Source organism: Camarhynchus parvulus, chromosome 4A (genome assembly GCF_901933205.1).
Source record: "Camarhynchus parvulus chromosome 4A, STF_HiC, whole genome shotgun sequence".
NCBI lineage: Eukaryota > Metazoa > Chordata > Aves > Passeriformes > Thraupidae > Camarhynchus > Camarhynchus parvulus.
In genome coordinates this window covers 12868828-12883565 of record NC_044600.1, presented here as the reverse complement: position 1 = coordinate 12883565, position 14738 = coordinate 12868828, and the positions used below count along the sequence as shown (strand labels likewise).

The following is a 14738-nucleotide window of genomic DNA, read 5'->3' as shown; positions in this document are numbered from 1 at the left end:
GTGCATATGCATTATTTAGGACCCACAAATGGCTCCCTTGGAAATGAATAAGCCTGTGAAAAACACGTGTGTGTGTTTTAATACCAAGGGAGCAATTTTGGGCTTGTTTGTTGTTTTTTTTTTTTCTTTTAATACCACCATGTTTGACTTCATTCAGTTTCCTCTAAAATGCAAACATACAGCCCTAAAGTATGTTGGCAATATCCCCACAAATATCAAATACACCAGGAAAACCCTACTGTCAGCTTGCAATATTCATTCCTTGCTCTTTTGCTGCTTCCATTCTTACACACTTTCACTAAGGTTAGTAAGGAAGAGCCAAGAGCCTCCCAGCTGGTGAGATTAGCTGGCAACTATTCCATATGTCTTTAACATGAGTGACACTTTTTGGACATAGTATTGAGAAAGGAAGCAGGATCATGAGCTGTGAAACATTCCAAGGAGGTTTGGGCAGTGGGCTCTGAGCAGTGGTGTGAACTTTACTTGAAGTAAAAATGGAACAATCTTCTCAGGAGGAGAAATGTGTAGTCAGATCGCAGCTGAGGGGAATGTTGGGAGCATTAAAGTGGAGAAATGAAGCCTGAGTGTGCAAGAAAATATGGATGGCAGTCAAAGTAAAGGTGGTGCTGGAAAGACATGGGTGTGTATGACAAGTGCAGGTTAAGTACTGCATGTTGTCAGATTTGTAATGGGTGTATTGCAAGAATTGAACCATAGGTTCACACAGGTTGGGAGGATGTTCAAACACCATCCAGTCCAGTATGTTGTATCTGGAAATTCTGCTAGTCTTAGTACTGCCCCATCCATTTCCCACTTGTATCAATGAGAAAAAAATCAGAAAAACCAAGCACTCTCTGTTAATGGGAAGCTTGGCAGGAGCTGAAGGCACTCAGAGGACAAGGCCTCTGCTGACTGTCCTCCTTTTGCTGTTTCTGGTTTTTTAAGTGTTTTCCTGATATCACTGTGTGGTGCACACTGGAAATGATCAATCAAGGCTCATGCACAGGATCTTTTCATGCTGGCAAGTGAAAAATCAATTTGTGTTTGAAGGAGTAAACAGTAGCACGAGCTTCATTTCCCCAGAGTCAAAATGGATTCCTTGATAAAGGAGATGACAAGGAAAGCTGAGCTCTTGATGTATAAGCACATACGTGCTCATGTGCAAGAAATGAGTGGACTCCTACATTCATTTTCCGTGCTACACTTACCATTCCAATGAAACAAAGATAGGAAGAAGAGATTACTTGTTGAATGCCAATTGTGTGTCAATAAAACCAGGGGGATTGTTCATGAAGAATTTATACAGATGAAAATGTAGTTGGTCACTTCTGGCACAGACATTATTCATGGTGTATTTCTTCTTTATGGCACTACATTTGAATTTTCAGAACTATTTTCACAAGTCTGTTGGAAGATTGTGTTGCTAACATTTCTGAAAAATATCTGCTGTTGGATGTAAATTACAGGGAAAAGAGTCTTTGTATGATATTTCTGTGCCACGAAAACAAAATCTGATCTCATGCAGGTTATAAATTGTCCAGGAGGTAAGAGTAGTCAAGGAACTGTAGAATGAATAAATGGAAGGTTAGACCAACGTGACTCATCAGATATTGTAACCATTCACCCAATGTCATTTGATCTGTACAACATTAAAGGCTACTATTCCCTCACTCTTAGATTTCTGCCCTCCTTCTCTCCCTTTAAAGTTCAGCACTGAGCCACCCAAGCCATACATTAAACCCTTTGGTTCCACATCATTTAAGCTCTCTCCTCTCTCCTGTGAGACCAAAAAGTGAAGAAAGCTGTAGAATGCTGGCTTATATTAGGTGGAATATTTGACCATCTGACCTTTCCTTTTTTCCTTTTTTCCTTTTTTTCTTTTTTTTTTTAGCAAGCAATATTTAAAAGTAAACATGAAGCATTTTGATGCAGAAGAGGTGTGCCAGATTAAAAGGAAATTGGAAGATGAGTTCAGTGTAGCATGTAGCTGTTGTGAAATCTCCTTGCTTTGATTGAAGTTTTATTACCTCAGGACGTCTGTCTGCAGCTTATGTGCTGTTCTTCAGTCTGGGGTTTGTGAATGCACTGCTGGCTGAGAGAAGAGCTCATGATGTGAATTGCAACCACTCAGTCTTGCAGAAGCCAAATTCCTGGAGTCTGTCCTTTCAGCTGAGCTAGGCCGTGCTGCTCATAAAGGAAGAAAAGCACCAAGAGCATGCACAAGTGCAAACTGTGCCCTCCTTTTTAGACTCTGATTAGTGATGAAAGCTGAAGAGGAGAGAGAGGGGATGGAGAATCACATAATGGGTCCTAAAATGCTTGATTTTTATTAGATTAGGAAAGTAGTAGTATGGGATGAATGTCCAATCTTGATTAAACTACAAGAGGATCGTGGCAGTTTATTAATGGCAGTTCTAATAACAATTTGTTGTAGCACTAGCACTTGGGGAAGTGATGAATATTGTATCGGCTCTGTTTCATTCTGTCCCAGTGAATCTGTGCTTGCATGCCATGGTATGCCATGTGGGCCCGCTCACACTTGTTAGCTGAACATGAGTGTTTATGGACAATTAAACTTGCAATTTTTAATTCACACTTTGAAAGGTTGAGAGGTTGTTTTTTCTTTTTTTTTTTTTTCAAGACACTCTAAATTTCTAATAGATCTGTGCCTTTCAAGTCTCTTAGAATGTGCAACTGCAGCATGAATTTAGAAAAATGGTCTCATTTCTTTAGAAATCCATTAATAGTAATGTACTGAAAGACTCTTACATTGATCTTCTCTCTGATAGCCATGTTGTAATAATTATTCTTTTAATGTTTGCATCAATCTAAATGTTTTCCTCTTTGTGCTCTCTTCTACTTGGATCTCCCTATATGACAATCACAGCACTTTGACATCTTGCATTACTTTAATACCAATGATTCAAAACAAAGCAATGCCAAAGGGAACAAAAGTTCTGTCAAGCTATTAAAATCTTCTTTGCCATTAACACAATTAAATTGATGCATGAGCATTTAAAGTTATTAGCAAGTGCTGCCAGCAGAAGCTGGTTACAATTGCATAATATATAGTGGGCTTTATTAAAGTAAAATGGTATGTTTACTGTTATTATCATCATTAGTTCTGAAGTAACATAAACTTAAACAGGGCTGTGAATTGGGCTGTGAGACAACCAAGAACATGCTCTGTCCTGTATTAATAGTGAGGGACACAGTCACCACTTTTCTAAACAAAGAAATACTCGGGGTACCTTGGCTAACCATTACAGCTGGCATGTGTAATGGTAGGGAAGGGTGTTAAATAAAGAGAGCTTCTGTACCTCTGCTGCTCTCACTCTTCCCAGTCTGACTCACTCAGCTGGATTTCGGGCTGCTCCTGTTTCTGTGGTGAGAAATTTTGCGGTTGATGTGTTCTCTGTGAGCTTTTTGGAGGACTGTCTGTTTTGTTTTCTCATATTCCAACATATTAGGTTTTCAACGAAAAAAAATGAGGCATGTATTGGAGACACGTGTTCTGTCCCACTGCACAGTGCAGCAATACCCCTGCTTGCTAACCTTTTGATTAACCATATTCCTCACTGAATGGGGAGCTGGTATGAGGAATGGAAAATACAGAGGAGCAGAGAACTTAAAATACTGATAGAGAAAAAAGTAATTTAAGTGGAAAGTAGGGAGATGAAGTAAGTCCCATCAAGTCCAAGTCCTGTCATTTAAGGGTGGACTGCATGCCTGTTGCAGTTCATGCTGCCCACACATGGGCAGTTCTCAGCCAGGCTTGTTAGGTAATTTGAGCTGAGTAGAAACTGGGGACAAAAGGTAAGGCTCTTTTTTTTTGGTTGTTTGACAGTTTTAAGGTGATATTGTGGAATATTATAATCTATAATAGATAAAAATCACTAATATCCCTGTGGCGTAGTCATATTCACTTGGGTAAATCCTTTACCAAGATACTGATGAACTGTTGGGAATTCAGAGAACAGTGATGAAATAAGCCAAAGGGGAGGAAAATCTGGTTTATCAGGAAAGAAGGTAAAAAATGAGCATACAGCATTTGAGAAAAGTGCATGTATGTGTATGGTGTAAATGTGAAGGGAAGTAATTAATTACTTCTAGTAGTGAGAAGAGCTCTACAGAAAAGCTGAGTTGACACTGAAAACAAAATTTTTAACCATTATAAAGAAAGTACCAAGTAGTTTACAACACTCCAAATTTCATTAAGGGAAGGAGTGGGAGACCCATTTCCCTACAGTTTTTGGGTCAGACTAGCCATAGTACTAGAAGATATGGGGAAAATCTGGTACATAAGCAGAGCATGAGCTTGGTGATCTAAGAGGTCTCTGTGGTCTTTGACTTCTGTAGCTGTGTGGATTTATCCATGAAGCTTAGAGCTGGCTGAAATGCAGGCAGAAGGCCATGGTCAGTGCTCTGGTCAAGCTCTATAGCAGATTAGGATGACAGGGATTAAGTTTAGTCATGACTGTCTTTCACCAAACTGGTTACTAGGGGCAATAAGGTAGAAGAACCAGACAGAAAAGTCTCACTGAATATTTATGGCACAAAGGACTTACCTGTGCTTTGGTCCCTTCCTGAATATTGTCTCTTCCTCTCGTGCTTTACCCCATGATAAGAGCCCACCACAGCTCTCTGCAAGTGCCACAGAGTGGCTGCACATACAGGTCACACCTGCCTGTTGTTTCTGTAATTGTTCACGTATTTAAAGGTTTTGTGCACTTTCATATCCTTAGAATGAGGGATTGTGGCAAATGCTGTCAGTACCATTTAACAAGTATTTTCAAGTGGAATATATTAGCAGCATCACTCTGTGTATGTGTGGGTGTGGTTGGGTGCAGAGATGAATTGAATCTTTCTAAGGGGGGAAGGAGCAGCTGTCAGGCCTCTCGAGGTGGATACCTGTGTGCTGTGCAGGCTGCAGAGGACACTGAACCTGCAACAGGCTGATGGAGTGAGGGACAACAAAATCAGCAACCACCCTTACAGTCCAACCAGTATTTTACTACAGTATATATTTAAGTTTTAAGAGCTGTCTGGGCTGTTAGCCTATTAAGCTGTAGGATAAGATAGTTGATGATAACAGCTTTCTCCTGTTATCACCTCTGTCCTTCTCTGCAGCATGTGGCAAGTTAAAGCAAACCTCGCCCTCTCTCTGAAGGCTGCCGATAGGAGTAACAGTGGGATCTTCTTCAATTACAGAAGTTTCAGGCAATTCCACTGCCAGTTCTCAACTGTGAGGAAATCAGAGTACTTTATTGCTTCAAAAGTGCCATTAGGAACACAAAGCAGCGTGGAAGAAAAAAAAAAGTTTTGACAAAATGGGTCCTGCTGATGATTTATGTTGATCTGAACTGGAAAATTTGGTAGGCAGCAAGCATGGATACAGCAGTCTTCAAACAGAGGCTGTTGCTTGTTAGCTGTTCACCTGTGTGGTTGAACTTTGCATCCAGCACCTGACTAAACATTTCTTTTTTTTTCTTTAAACCTAGGTTGCCCTTCCCAATGACTCCAGCTGTGTGGAAGAAATACTGCGGGTAAGTAATACCCTTTGCTTTTTTATCTCCTGTATAATTGTAGTGCTGTTATTTTCATCTTCCAAGGAGAGGGTTTATAGGGCTGTCTTTAACACTGTAGTTAAATAATAACATATCAGTGGGTCTGTATTAAGAGACACAGACAGGGGGTAGGCCCAGGGTACTCCTTAGTGAGATCAGTTCACCTAAGACTCTGCATCTGCCAGCTTGTTTCAGTCAGGATTTACACATGTTCCTGTTCTTTTCAAGCTCTCAGTCTCTGAGTCTATCCAAGACGCATTTCTCTCCTACCCTGAGGTGCAGTTGCCTTAATTCTTCTACTCACAAGCTGACCTACAGCCTTCCTCCTTCCTCTAGACTACAATTGCTCATCATTCATGGTTTTGTTAAAGACTTACAGACATGTTTTTTTCTGTGATCTTTGGTCAGTGGTTGAATACAGAAAATTGCAACTCCAAACTAAGAATGGCTTAATTGCAACAAGATCATGTAATAAGAAAAAGGGAGTGTGCACAAGTTGTATGCCTTACTCTAAGTGTAAGATGGGCTTTTCCTCAGACACCCCAACTTTGGGGTTCCCTGTTGGCAGTGAGATTTGCCGGGGGGCGGTTTTGCAACCCACCAGTCCCTCTCTCAGATTTAAGTTTTTCTCCTCATGGGTTGAGTTTCCCATCCATCAGAGCTACCTGCCTGGGATTGCCAGCCAACCAGCTGATTTTTGGTGTAGAAGGGATTAAAATTTCAGTGGGAGTTTGTGCCAGCCATGTCCTTGCTACTGGAGTTAGTGCTGCAGACCTACCCAGACCTGAAATCATGTGTAACAGTCATGCCAGCTTGTTTGCAAAGACTTGCTTAAAAATAAAATAAGCTTCTCACTATTCATTGCAATTCAGAGTTAAATAGCTTGGAAAACTTGCTCCTGGTTTCTGTACACACATTATCTTGGGCTGCTCTAGATGTCCTTATGGGGTGGCAGTGTTGCTGCAGAAGTGTGTTGAGGCAGCAGGCAGGCGTGCTCCTGCAGACCTGCTGTGAGGGAGAGGATCCTGCATGAGCACCCAGGAGCAATTATGCAAGGAAATAAATAATATTTACTTTCAACCTTCAAAGTGAGCAGAGGTTTATTACCTACAGAACACTAAGGGAGGAAAAGCAAAGAAAATGTTGAAGGGCTCTGCAAAGTACTTGGTACATTTAAAATGTCTTCTTCCGTTTATATATTTCAATTAGGTTCATTACTATATTTGGAATGAATGACTTGTTGGCTGGGGAAAGCAGTTGTTTTCAGTAAAAGGTATCAAAAGAAAATGTGATGGGGTGAATTTCAGGGATCAGTCATCCAGGTGACACTTTTAATGTGGGAACAGCGCGTATAAATCACAGGAAGCAGAAATGTCTTTTTTCTAATCAAGATGGTGACCCTATTTCCTATGTCGGGATTTGAGTCAACAAACAAGCACAATATGCTGGGCTTCCTTCTGAAACCTGTTGAGATTGGAGCAGGATTTTCTGTTGCCTTTAGAGAATGGGGATGACCTGCAGAGTCCCCACTCCTGCCACCAGTGGGCCATTGAACTTGGGGGCACTCTTGGGGTGGACAGAGCAGGGATTTAGCAGGATTCCATGTCTCTGGGGCTCTCTCTTACAAGGACATGTAATGGGCCTGTGAAGAAGGAATACAAACCAGCAGATCCTTCTGGACTATGGCTGCAGGTGCCCAGAGGCATCCCTCATGCCCATCCTGGAGTAAACCTGTCAGCATAGCCACTGGCATGGCCAGAAGGCACCTGGAGCACATGACACCTGTGCTGGGGTGCACATACAGTCTTGGCACATGGGCCTCAGCCATGGTTCCCCCAGGGTACTCCCCTCCATGGGCAGGAGGGAGATTTGCTGCTGCTTCCCAGGGGCTTTGTGCCCTTGGCATGGCATTGGGTTGTTCTGGGCACCCACAGGCTGCCTTCAGCCTTTGTAACCTCCCTGCACTGGGCTGCACAGCCCAGCCTGTGTGAGCACAGCAACCCTGAGCTGCTTTGGGACTGTTCAGCAAAGACCCAGCAGACCCCAGCCCCAGCTGGATGCCCCCAGGGCAGCAGCTCAGGATTCCAGCCACATGTGGTGCTGAAGCACACCTGGTGCTAGAAGTACCTGGGTTTTGTCAGTGTTTTACTTTGTTCTTCCCAAATTTATGCTGCAGAACAAGCTAGCAGGAAATGTGTTTTGACTGCATGCAGGGTATCATGTTCTACTTGACAGGCAATGGAGAGAAAATAAGAGAATGTGATGCCCAGCAGTGGTCAAAATACAGTCTTTGGGCTCCCCATGGAAACTGTGTCAGAAGATTCAGGCTGGCTGCTCCAGATGAAAGAATGACCCTTGGTTTCAGCAGAAATTTGCACTTTGAGAATCTGGATTAAGTTTCCAGCCCTGACAGATACTTCTTGGCCTTTCAGGGCCATTTTACATAGGCTCTGATGAACTTTTGGGAGTGTGGGTCTCAGCTCCCTCATGGCAGCTTCTCTCAGTGAAAACACCATGTTATTCACTTTTCTGTCCTGTCAGGGATGTTACAGAGGTAAACACAAAGGATTCCAAGACAGTCAAGCCCCAAAAGTGGGCAATTGGCTGTTATTGTGTATTTTGTCCAACCAAACCATTGGCAAGCCCTGGCAGTTTCTGCTCTGGGCTGTGTCTGCTGTCTGCTCCCGAAAGGGCTGGGGAAGGGTGCTCTGCCTGGCACTCACCCTTGGAGCAATGCATACCTTGAATTTTGCATTTTTTTTCTGGTTTTGATTTGTTTTGTTTTTTTAAGTTGGGGAATTAATTCAGTTCCATCCCTCAGAAAGACACAGTAACTCTCGAGGGTTTCTTTGCTAGACTTTCCAAGGAAGAGGTAGTCCTGAAAAGATCTGTGACCTCTGATTTTACACAGCTCTTTTTTCAAGCTGAACTTGATTAATGGTTTCTGTAATTGTAGAGGTTTGTAATTCTTAATCTGTCTTCTGCTTTTTTTTTTTTTCCGTCTTGGAAAAAAAAGGTTTAATTGAATTTATATTCTAAAATTTTCAACAAAGTGAGGGGAAAGGTCTTGACTTCATTCAGACCCCTGAGTCTTCAGAGACAAAATTTCACAGTCCTTTAGATTTCCTGAAACACTTAGCTACTTATGTCATCTTGTGTAAATGCTTTAAGGACTGTTCCCAATACTACAGCCAAAGGTTAATGGCAGACCAGTCTCCTGCTGATTTTACTTTTCTAACCAGGATGGCTGAGAAGGTTGTGAAAAATAATAATAAAAAATAATAATAGTAATCATCATCATTGTCTCTTATGCAACTAAGGCCAAACAGTAATGATAGCACAGATTGCATTTAATACAAGCTGCTAATACCAAACTGAAAGATAAAGGCAAATACCTGGTGGTCTACACTTTTTTCTGTTCCAAAATTGGTTGGGATTGTTTTTTCCAACAAATGCAATGGTTTTGAAAGTGTGGATAATATGGAAGACAGGCAATTAAAAGTACGTCTGTGTAATTCACATTTTGTTAATATAGATTTAAATTAAGTTGTCACTTGCTATGTGCATCCATTGAAAAATGAGTTCATTGAAATGTTGTGATCCAAAGTGCAGATGGGGCGGGAGAGCTGACATTTACAACCAGTCTCCAAAGCTGTTACTTGTGCCACTTGTACCAATGCTTTCCATCAGTGTGCCTTGCTGTCGCTGCCTGTGATGTGAGCCATGTGCTGGCCCAGGGAAAGGAGGTGTGTAGGTGACACTGAGGGTGAAAAGCAGTGATCCTTTTCCTGCCTGTGGAGAGCACAGAAGGGATCTTCTTTAGCCTTGGTTTGCACTAGCTAAAGAGTTGATAAGCGCACAACACCGCACGGGAGAGAAAGGAATTTTTTTTAACTACATGTTCGGGAGGACTTGGAGTGTAAATTGGAAATTTGGGTTGGGTGTTCAGGCAATCAGTTGGACATAACCCAGTGCTGCAGCTCTCGTGGCTGTATCGTAACCACCCAGGCAGGCTCCGCTGTCTGCAAATCCATCCCTGCTTAGAGGAACAAAAGAATTCTTGTACGTGCATATTCACAGTAGGAAGGCATCAAGTAACTAGATGGACTTCTGATGGTATGTGGACAGCTGTGATACTAATTAGAAGCTTTCCAGTCTGCAAGCAAAACAGATCCCAAATATAGTTCAGATGGTAATAAGTGTAAAAATGACTGGAGTTAAATGAGCAAAGTCTGTAATTTGTATGGTCGTCTTCTGATGACTAGCTCCTGTCTAATGACATGGGAGAATATGTAAATTGATCAGCAGGTGAAAATGCCCTTGACTCTGCAAATTATGTGTAGGATTACCTTCCTCATGCCAATTGAAAGCTCTAATGGATTTAATATGTCTCACCCTCAGCTGAAGTGAGCTGTTCACATAGCAAAATTAGACTGTAACAGATACAGCCCATTATTTGCCCCTCAGTAATTGTTTTCTCTTCTAAAATACAAACAACATTGAAGAATTATGCTAAACCTAATTATAATAATTGTAATTTGAAAAATACAGGTACGCTGTCCAGTGTGGTTACAAATGCACTTAGTAGCTGACGGGTAGTTTAAATATTTTCATGTGGAGTCTGGGGGCTTGCTGGGGAGGACATGATGTGAATTTAAAATGATTATCCAGACGTCACTGGACAAGTGAATAACGAGCTGACTGGCCTAGTAAATCATGTGAACCTGTCAAATGTGGGAACACGTTGGGGAGGAGATGATGTCAAGTAACAGTAACTTAGCAACCTGGCATTTAGCTGTCCAGAGAATGAGTAAGAGTAGCCACTTTTAAATAGCTGAGTAAATAAATGAATCCCTATACATCTTAGGTGTGCTATAAAAATAGCCCAGCACCGTATGTTTTGTGTCAAGCTGCTTCTTTCTCCTGGATAAGGTGATTTATTATTTCTATTGAAATGAAAAAATGGATTGAAAAGTTAACCCAAGTGTAAATGTGGATCTGTGGCCTTTGTCCCTGCTCTGGCGTGCAGCCTTTGAAAGCATGCAAGGAACGGGTAATAGCCTGCTTTGAGAGTTGTTTTTTTCCCTTCAGACTTTGCTTATGTACACAAAGATTTGGATGGATAAAAACAATTAATTTCTTAGCAATTTCTAAGCCATTGCATTTTCAAGCTTTTTATCAGCATTTTCTCAATGGAGGCAGAACCAGTTTCTGCTCTCACATCAATATAAATCAAGGGGTAATTCCACTGACCTCTGATCTCATTTGAGTTCATTGAATTCTTCTTCCTCCCACAGTGGTATAAATTGGCAGCAGTTCCACTTACGTTGCTGCTGCTGTTATAAAATAAAAAAAAGAGTTACCTCTGCATTACTTTAGGTGTACATAAAGGTAGAGACCTGTTCTTTGTTCTCATGAGCACATCTCCAGATTTGGTCTCACTCCAGAAAATGGAAATGCTGAATATTTCCTTGAGAACAGCTCCTTCCTGGTTTGGTAGGTGACCAGCTCAACTTTGGTCTCAGTATCACCACAAACATTATCACCACAGTTGTTGCATTCAGCAGCAATTCCAGGAAGGCTGAAGGAATCCTTTTCCCAGCATTTTGTGCACTGTCCAGAATGCACACAGGCAGGGTGACATCAGTAGTTGGAGTCATTTGAGGACAGCCTGGTGTAAGCTTAGAGTGCAGAAGGCTCTTTGGGAGCTGGAAAAGGCAGCCTTAGGTCTTCCCAGCCCAGAGCACACCCTTGGCCCCCATGTGCTGCCCCTGACCTTGGCAGAAAAGGATTATGCACATTTTTGGCCATTCACCTTTACAGTGACAACATTATGGTGGCACCTATGAGAGAAGCACTTGAGGAGCACTATCCCAAAGCTGCCGGCTTTAACTTGGGGGTGCCTCATGTGTAAATCTCAGAGCTGCCCTCAGGCTGGCAGGGTGGGAAGCTGGTGAGTCGATGCCCAGTGCTTGGTTGTTTGTGGGTCCCCATTGCACGGCTGGATTGCACAGGTTACATCTGAGGTGATCTACACTTGTGGTGTAGATCTATAGCATAAATCTGCTTGGTGCTGCCAGCTGGAGGCAAGGCAGGCTGTGCTGCTGGGGAGGTGACAGGGAGGAAAGGTTGGCTGTCTGCTCTGACAAATGCGCGTGGGTGTGCAGAGTTTCCTGTGCTCGAAAGCTGGTGTTCTGCACCTGCCTGTTACAGGGATAAATGCCTCTTCAAGATGTAATGCAGCAAAAGATTAGACCTTTGTCAGGACAGACAAGCAAGGTCTGATTCCAGCTTGCAGGCACATTTATCAAATAAAGGTTTTATTTTCATAGCAGTATTAAATAAATTATTTAGCAAAGAACTTTGAAATGTAAAATCTGATCATTATGTGGGTCTATTGCAGCCTGTCTACACTGTAACAATAAAAAAAGATTACAAAAGGTATTCAGGAAAAGAGAGAAAGATTACTGTGCACCTGTTTCAAACTCACTATTCAATTCTGTTTTCTTACCTCCTTTACCATAATATTTTAACACATATTTTTGTACTGCCAAATTGAAATATTGCTGATTTCAGTAGTATGATATAATTCTGCCATCATTGCCAGATTTACCATTGCTACTAAAATTACTGTAAAGTGAGCTGACATCACAAGAGTTTGGACATGTATTGCTGCTCCTGAAGAGAAACAAAGTACTCCCATGATAAATAGTAAGTGAATGACTACCAGTGAAGGAGTGAAGTTTGTTTTCCAGCCTCTTCAGCATCTCTTTTCACCAAAACAACCATTTCTAATTTCTCTCCCTCACTGAAGTCAGCTCAGAAACAATCCACCATGTATTGCAATGTTACATGTTCAGCATCCTCACTCTGATTAAGTACTCTGTTATGATAAAAATAATTACTTTTTATGAGACTCTACAAAGTAATTGTTTTAAAGACAGATCAAACAAGAAAGTAATTGAAACAAAGTTATTCTCTTAGAGGAAAAGATAGTAAGTTTTGCAGCTCTTGGGGAAGATTGAATGCACTCTCTGCAGAACTTAAAAACATTCATTATTTTATATATTATTTTTTTCAAATACCACTAAGTTTTGCAGTTCCAGAAATAAGTGAAAGAGATGAAAAATGTGGGAAAACAATTTGGTGGAGTCTTGTAGTTGAGTGGAGAATGTCATAAAACTAAGATTCCTACTCCCAATTTGGAGACCCGTGGGACCTGAATTCCCATCCTTTTTCATCCTTGTAACTAAAGAGTAATTCCCTTATCTTGGAGTGAAAGTGTGAAAGAAAACAGACCCAAGGAATCTGGCATGTCAGATCAACTCTGACCTTTTGTATGCTCCCATGAACAGAAAAAGGCCCCAAGTGCTGAACTGGGTGGAAAATGTTAAACACCACTGTGGTGTTACAGTGTTTGGCTCTAGTTGTACCAGCTATCGTCTCCTAAGGACCTTGTGGGCTCATGAGTTTATGTTGTATAAAAACATGATTAAGAACTCCAGAGCCTATTGTGTGTCTGTCCTGGAGTACTGCTGTTGATTCCAAAATGACAGTCTGCAGTGTGGCCAAGCAGAAAAGCCATCTGAAGCTCCCATACTCCACTTACACAGCTTACTGACAGAGCATTAAGCAAAAAATCTAGTCTTGTTTTGAGATACAGGTAGTAGAATATTTCTCTGGTCTCAGATTAATCATTTTTGTTATTTCATCTTGTCCTGTCAAAGTGAAACATGGTAAATATGGGCACTGAGTGTTTAAACTGCTAGCAATGTTACCTTTCATTTAAATAGATTAAGAATGTGTAGTCTACATTACAAATTGCTTTCGGCACAAAATGAAGGCATTGAAAACATATTAAAATTATGTTAGGCTTTCTGAAATGAATGCATGCTTTGGAAACAATTCTGGTTTGAAATGTCTGTAACATCTTCTGTGGCTCTTTCTCTCACAAATGGGAAGAGCTCCATTTTTGCAGCCCTGAGGGCAAGTGTTGCATGATTTAAATCCTGGTAGAAAGCTTCCCCATAAGTCAGCACTGCTGAGGAGGCTCATGGGGTCCATGAAGGATAACTTAGTCTAATCACAATTAGTCAAGAGAAACAGACTAGGAAAGGACTAGGACACTTGTAGTGTCCAAGGGAAGACTGGACTGGGAGATGTAACTAAACAAACCTTAAGAAACAGTTTCAAGAGCTTACATTTTTGAAATTCCCCTCTGAAGTTTCTGGCTATGACAATAAAAAAATAATTGATGGTTAAAAGAAACGTGTAAGGAAAGGACTAGGGAAATTAAAGTGATGGATCAAAAAGACACCAGGTACTTGAGGCATGCTCAGATTCCTTCTTTATGCTTTATCTACACCTGCATGTTACACCTTTTGATGCTTTACTGCTTTGAGCTCCTTGAGGAAAAGTAAAGAGTACAGGACAAAGTTGAAACCTGGAGCAAACCTGAAGTTTCAACTGTGAATCCCATTGTTGGGCTCGGAGATGGGTGGAAGTGTTCTGTTACAGCAGTGACCAGGAATGCTTTGCCATTTTCATAATGCACTGAGGTCTGAGTTTAACTGAAGCTACTCTTAACTTCTTAAGGCAAGAATGCAGATACCAACTGATGTATGGACCAAAACTTATTTTATTTCCTCCTGAGAGACCACTTGGACAAGCAGGTGGACTTTTCCTTGGGGAGAGTCATATGGTGACACATAGTCAGACTTGCCAGCCCCCATGAGGTTTGTGGAAGGAGCCTGATGTGGTCAGGCCATCTTGTGATCATCATCTGTCTTAAGTTCAAGTTGTTCCACATTCTGCAGTGAGAATAGCTCTAGAAGCTGCCTTTTGGGGAGGAGAATTCATGTCTTTGCTGTGTGCATTGTGTCATGCTCCATAGTCAGCAGAGCTCTTTCTGAAGGCATCTTCCTTCTTACCTGTGGAGATTGTTCCAGCTGTCAGTCTTCAGAATATACCACTTCAAATCTGCCAGTGAAAGACTGGTATGGTTCATCTTCTCATGTCTTTGAACACCCTCTCAATAAATGCTTGAATACACAGACTCAGATAAAACATCCTACATTTGATCTTCCTGAATAACCTTGAGATGCTCCTTTGCTCTGCTGTGTCTCCTTCTGTGAAATGGTGAAATAGAACCTCACCCACACTGCCATTGTT

General features: G+C 41.5%; 1 protein-coding gene across 4 annotated transcripts in view; it reads left to right on the top strand.

Moving 5' to 3' along the window:
- Nucleotides 1-14738, top strand: part of AFF2 (AF4/FMR2 family member 2) — a 330747-nt gene that overhangs the window by 172065 nt on the left and 143944 nt on the right. For all 4 annotated transcript variants that reach the window (XM_030967963.1, XM_030967964.1, XM_030967965.1 and 1 more), the window contains exon 4: nucleotides 5502-5546. In XM_030967963.1, coding sequence (XP_030823823.1) covers nucleotides 5502-5546 — 45 coding nt within the window. The remainder of the gene's footprint in view (nucleotides 1-5501; nucleotides 5547-14738) is intronic.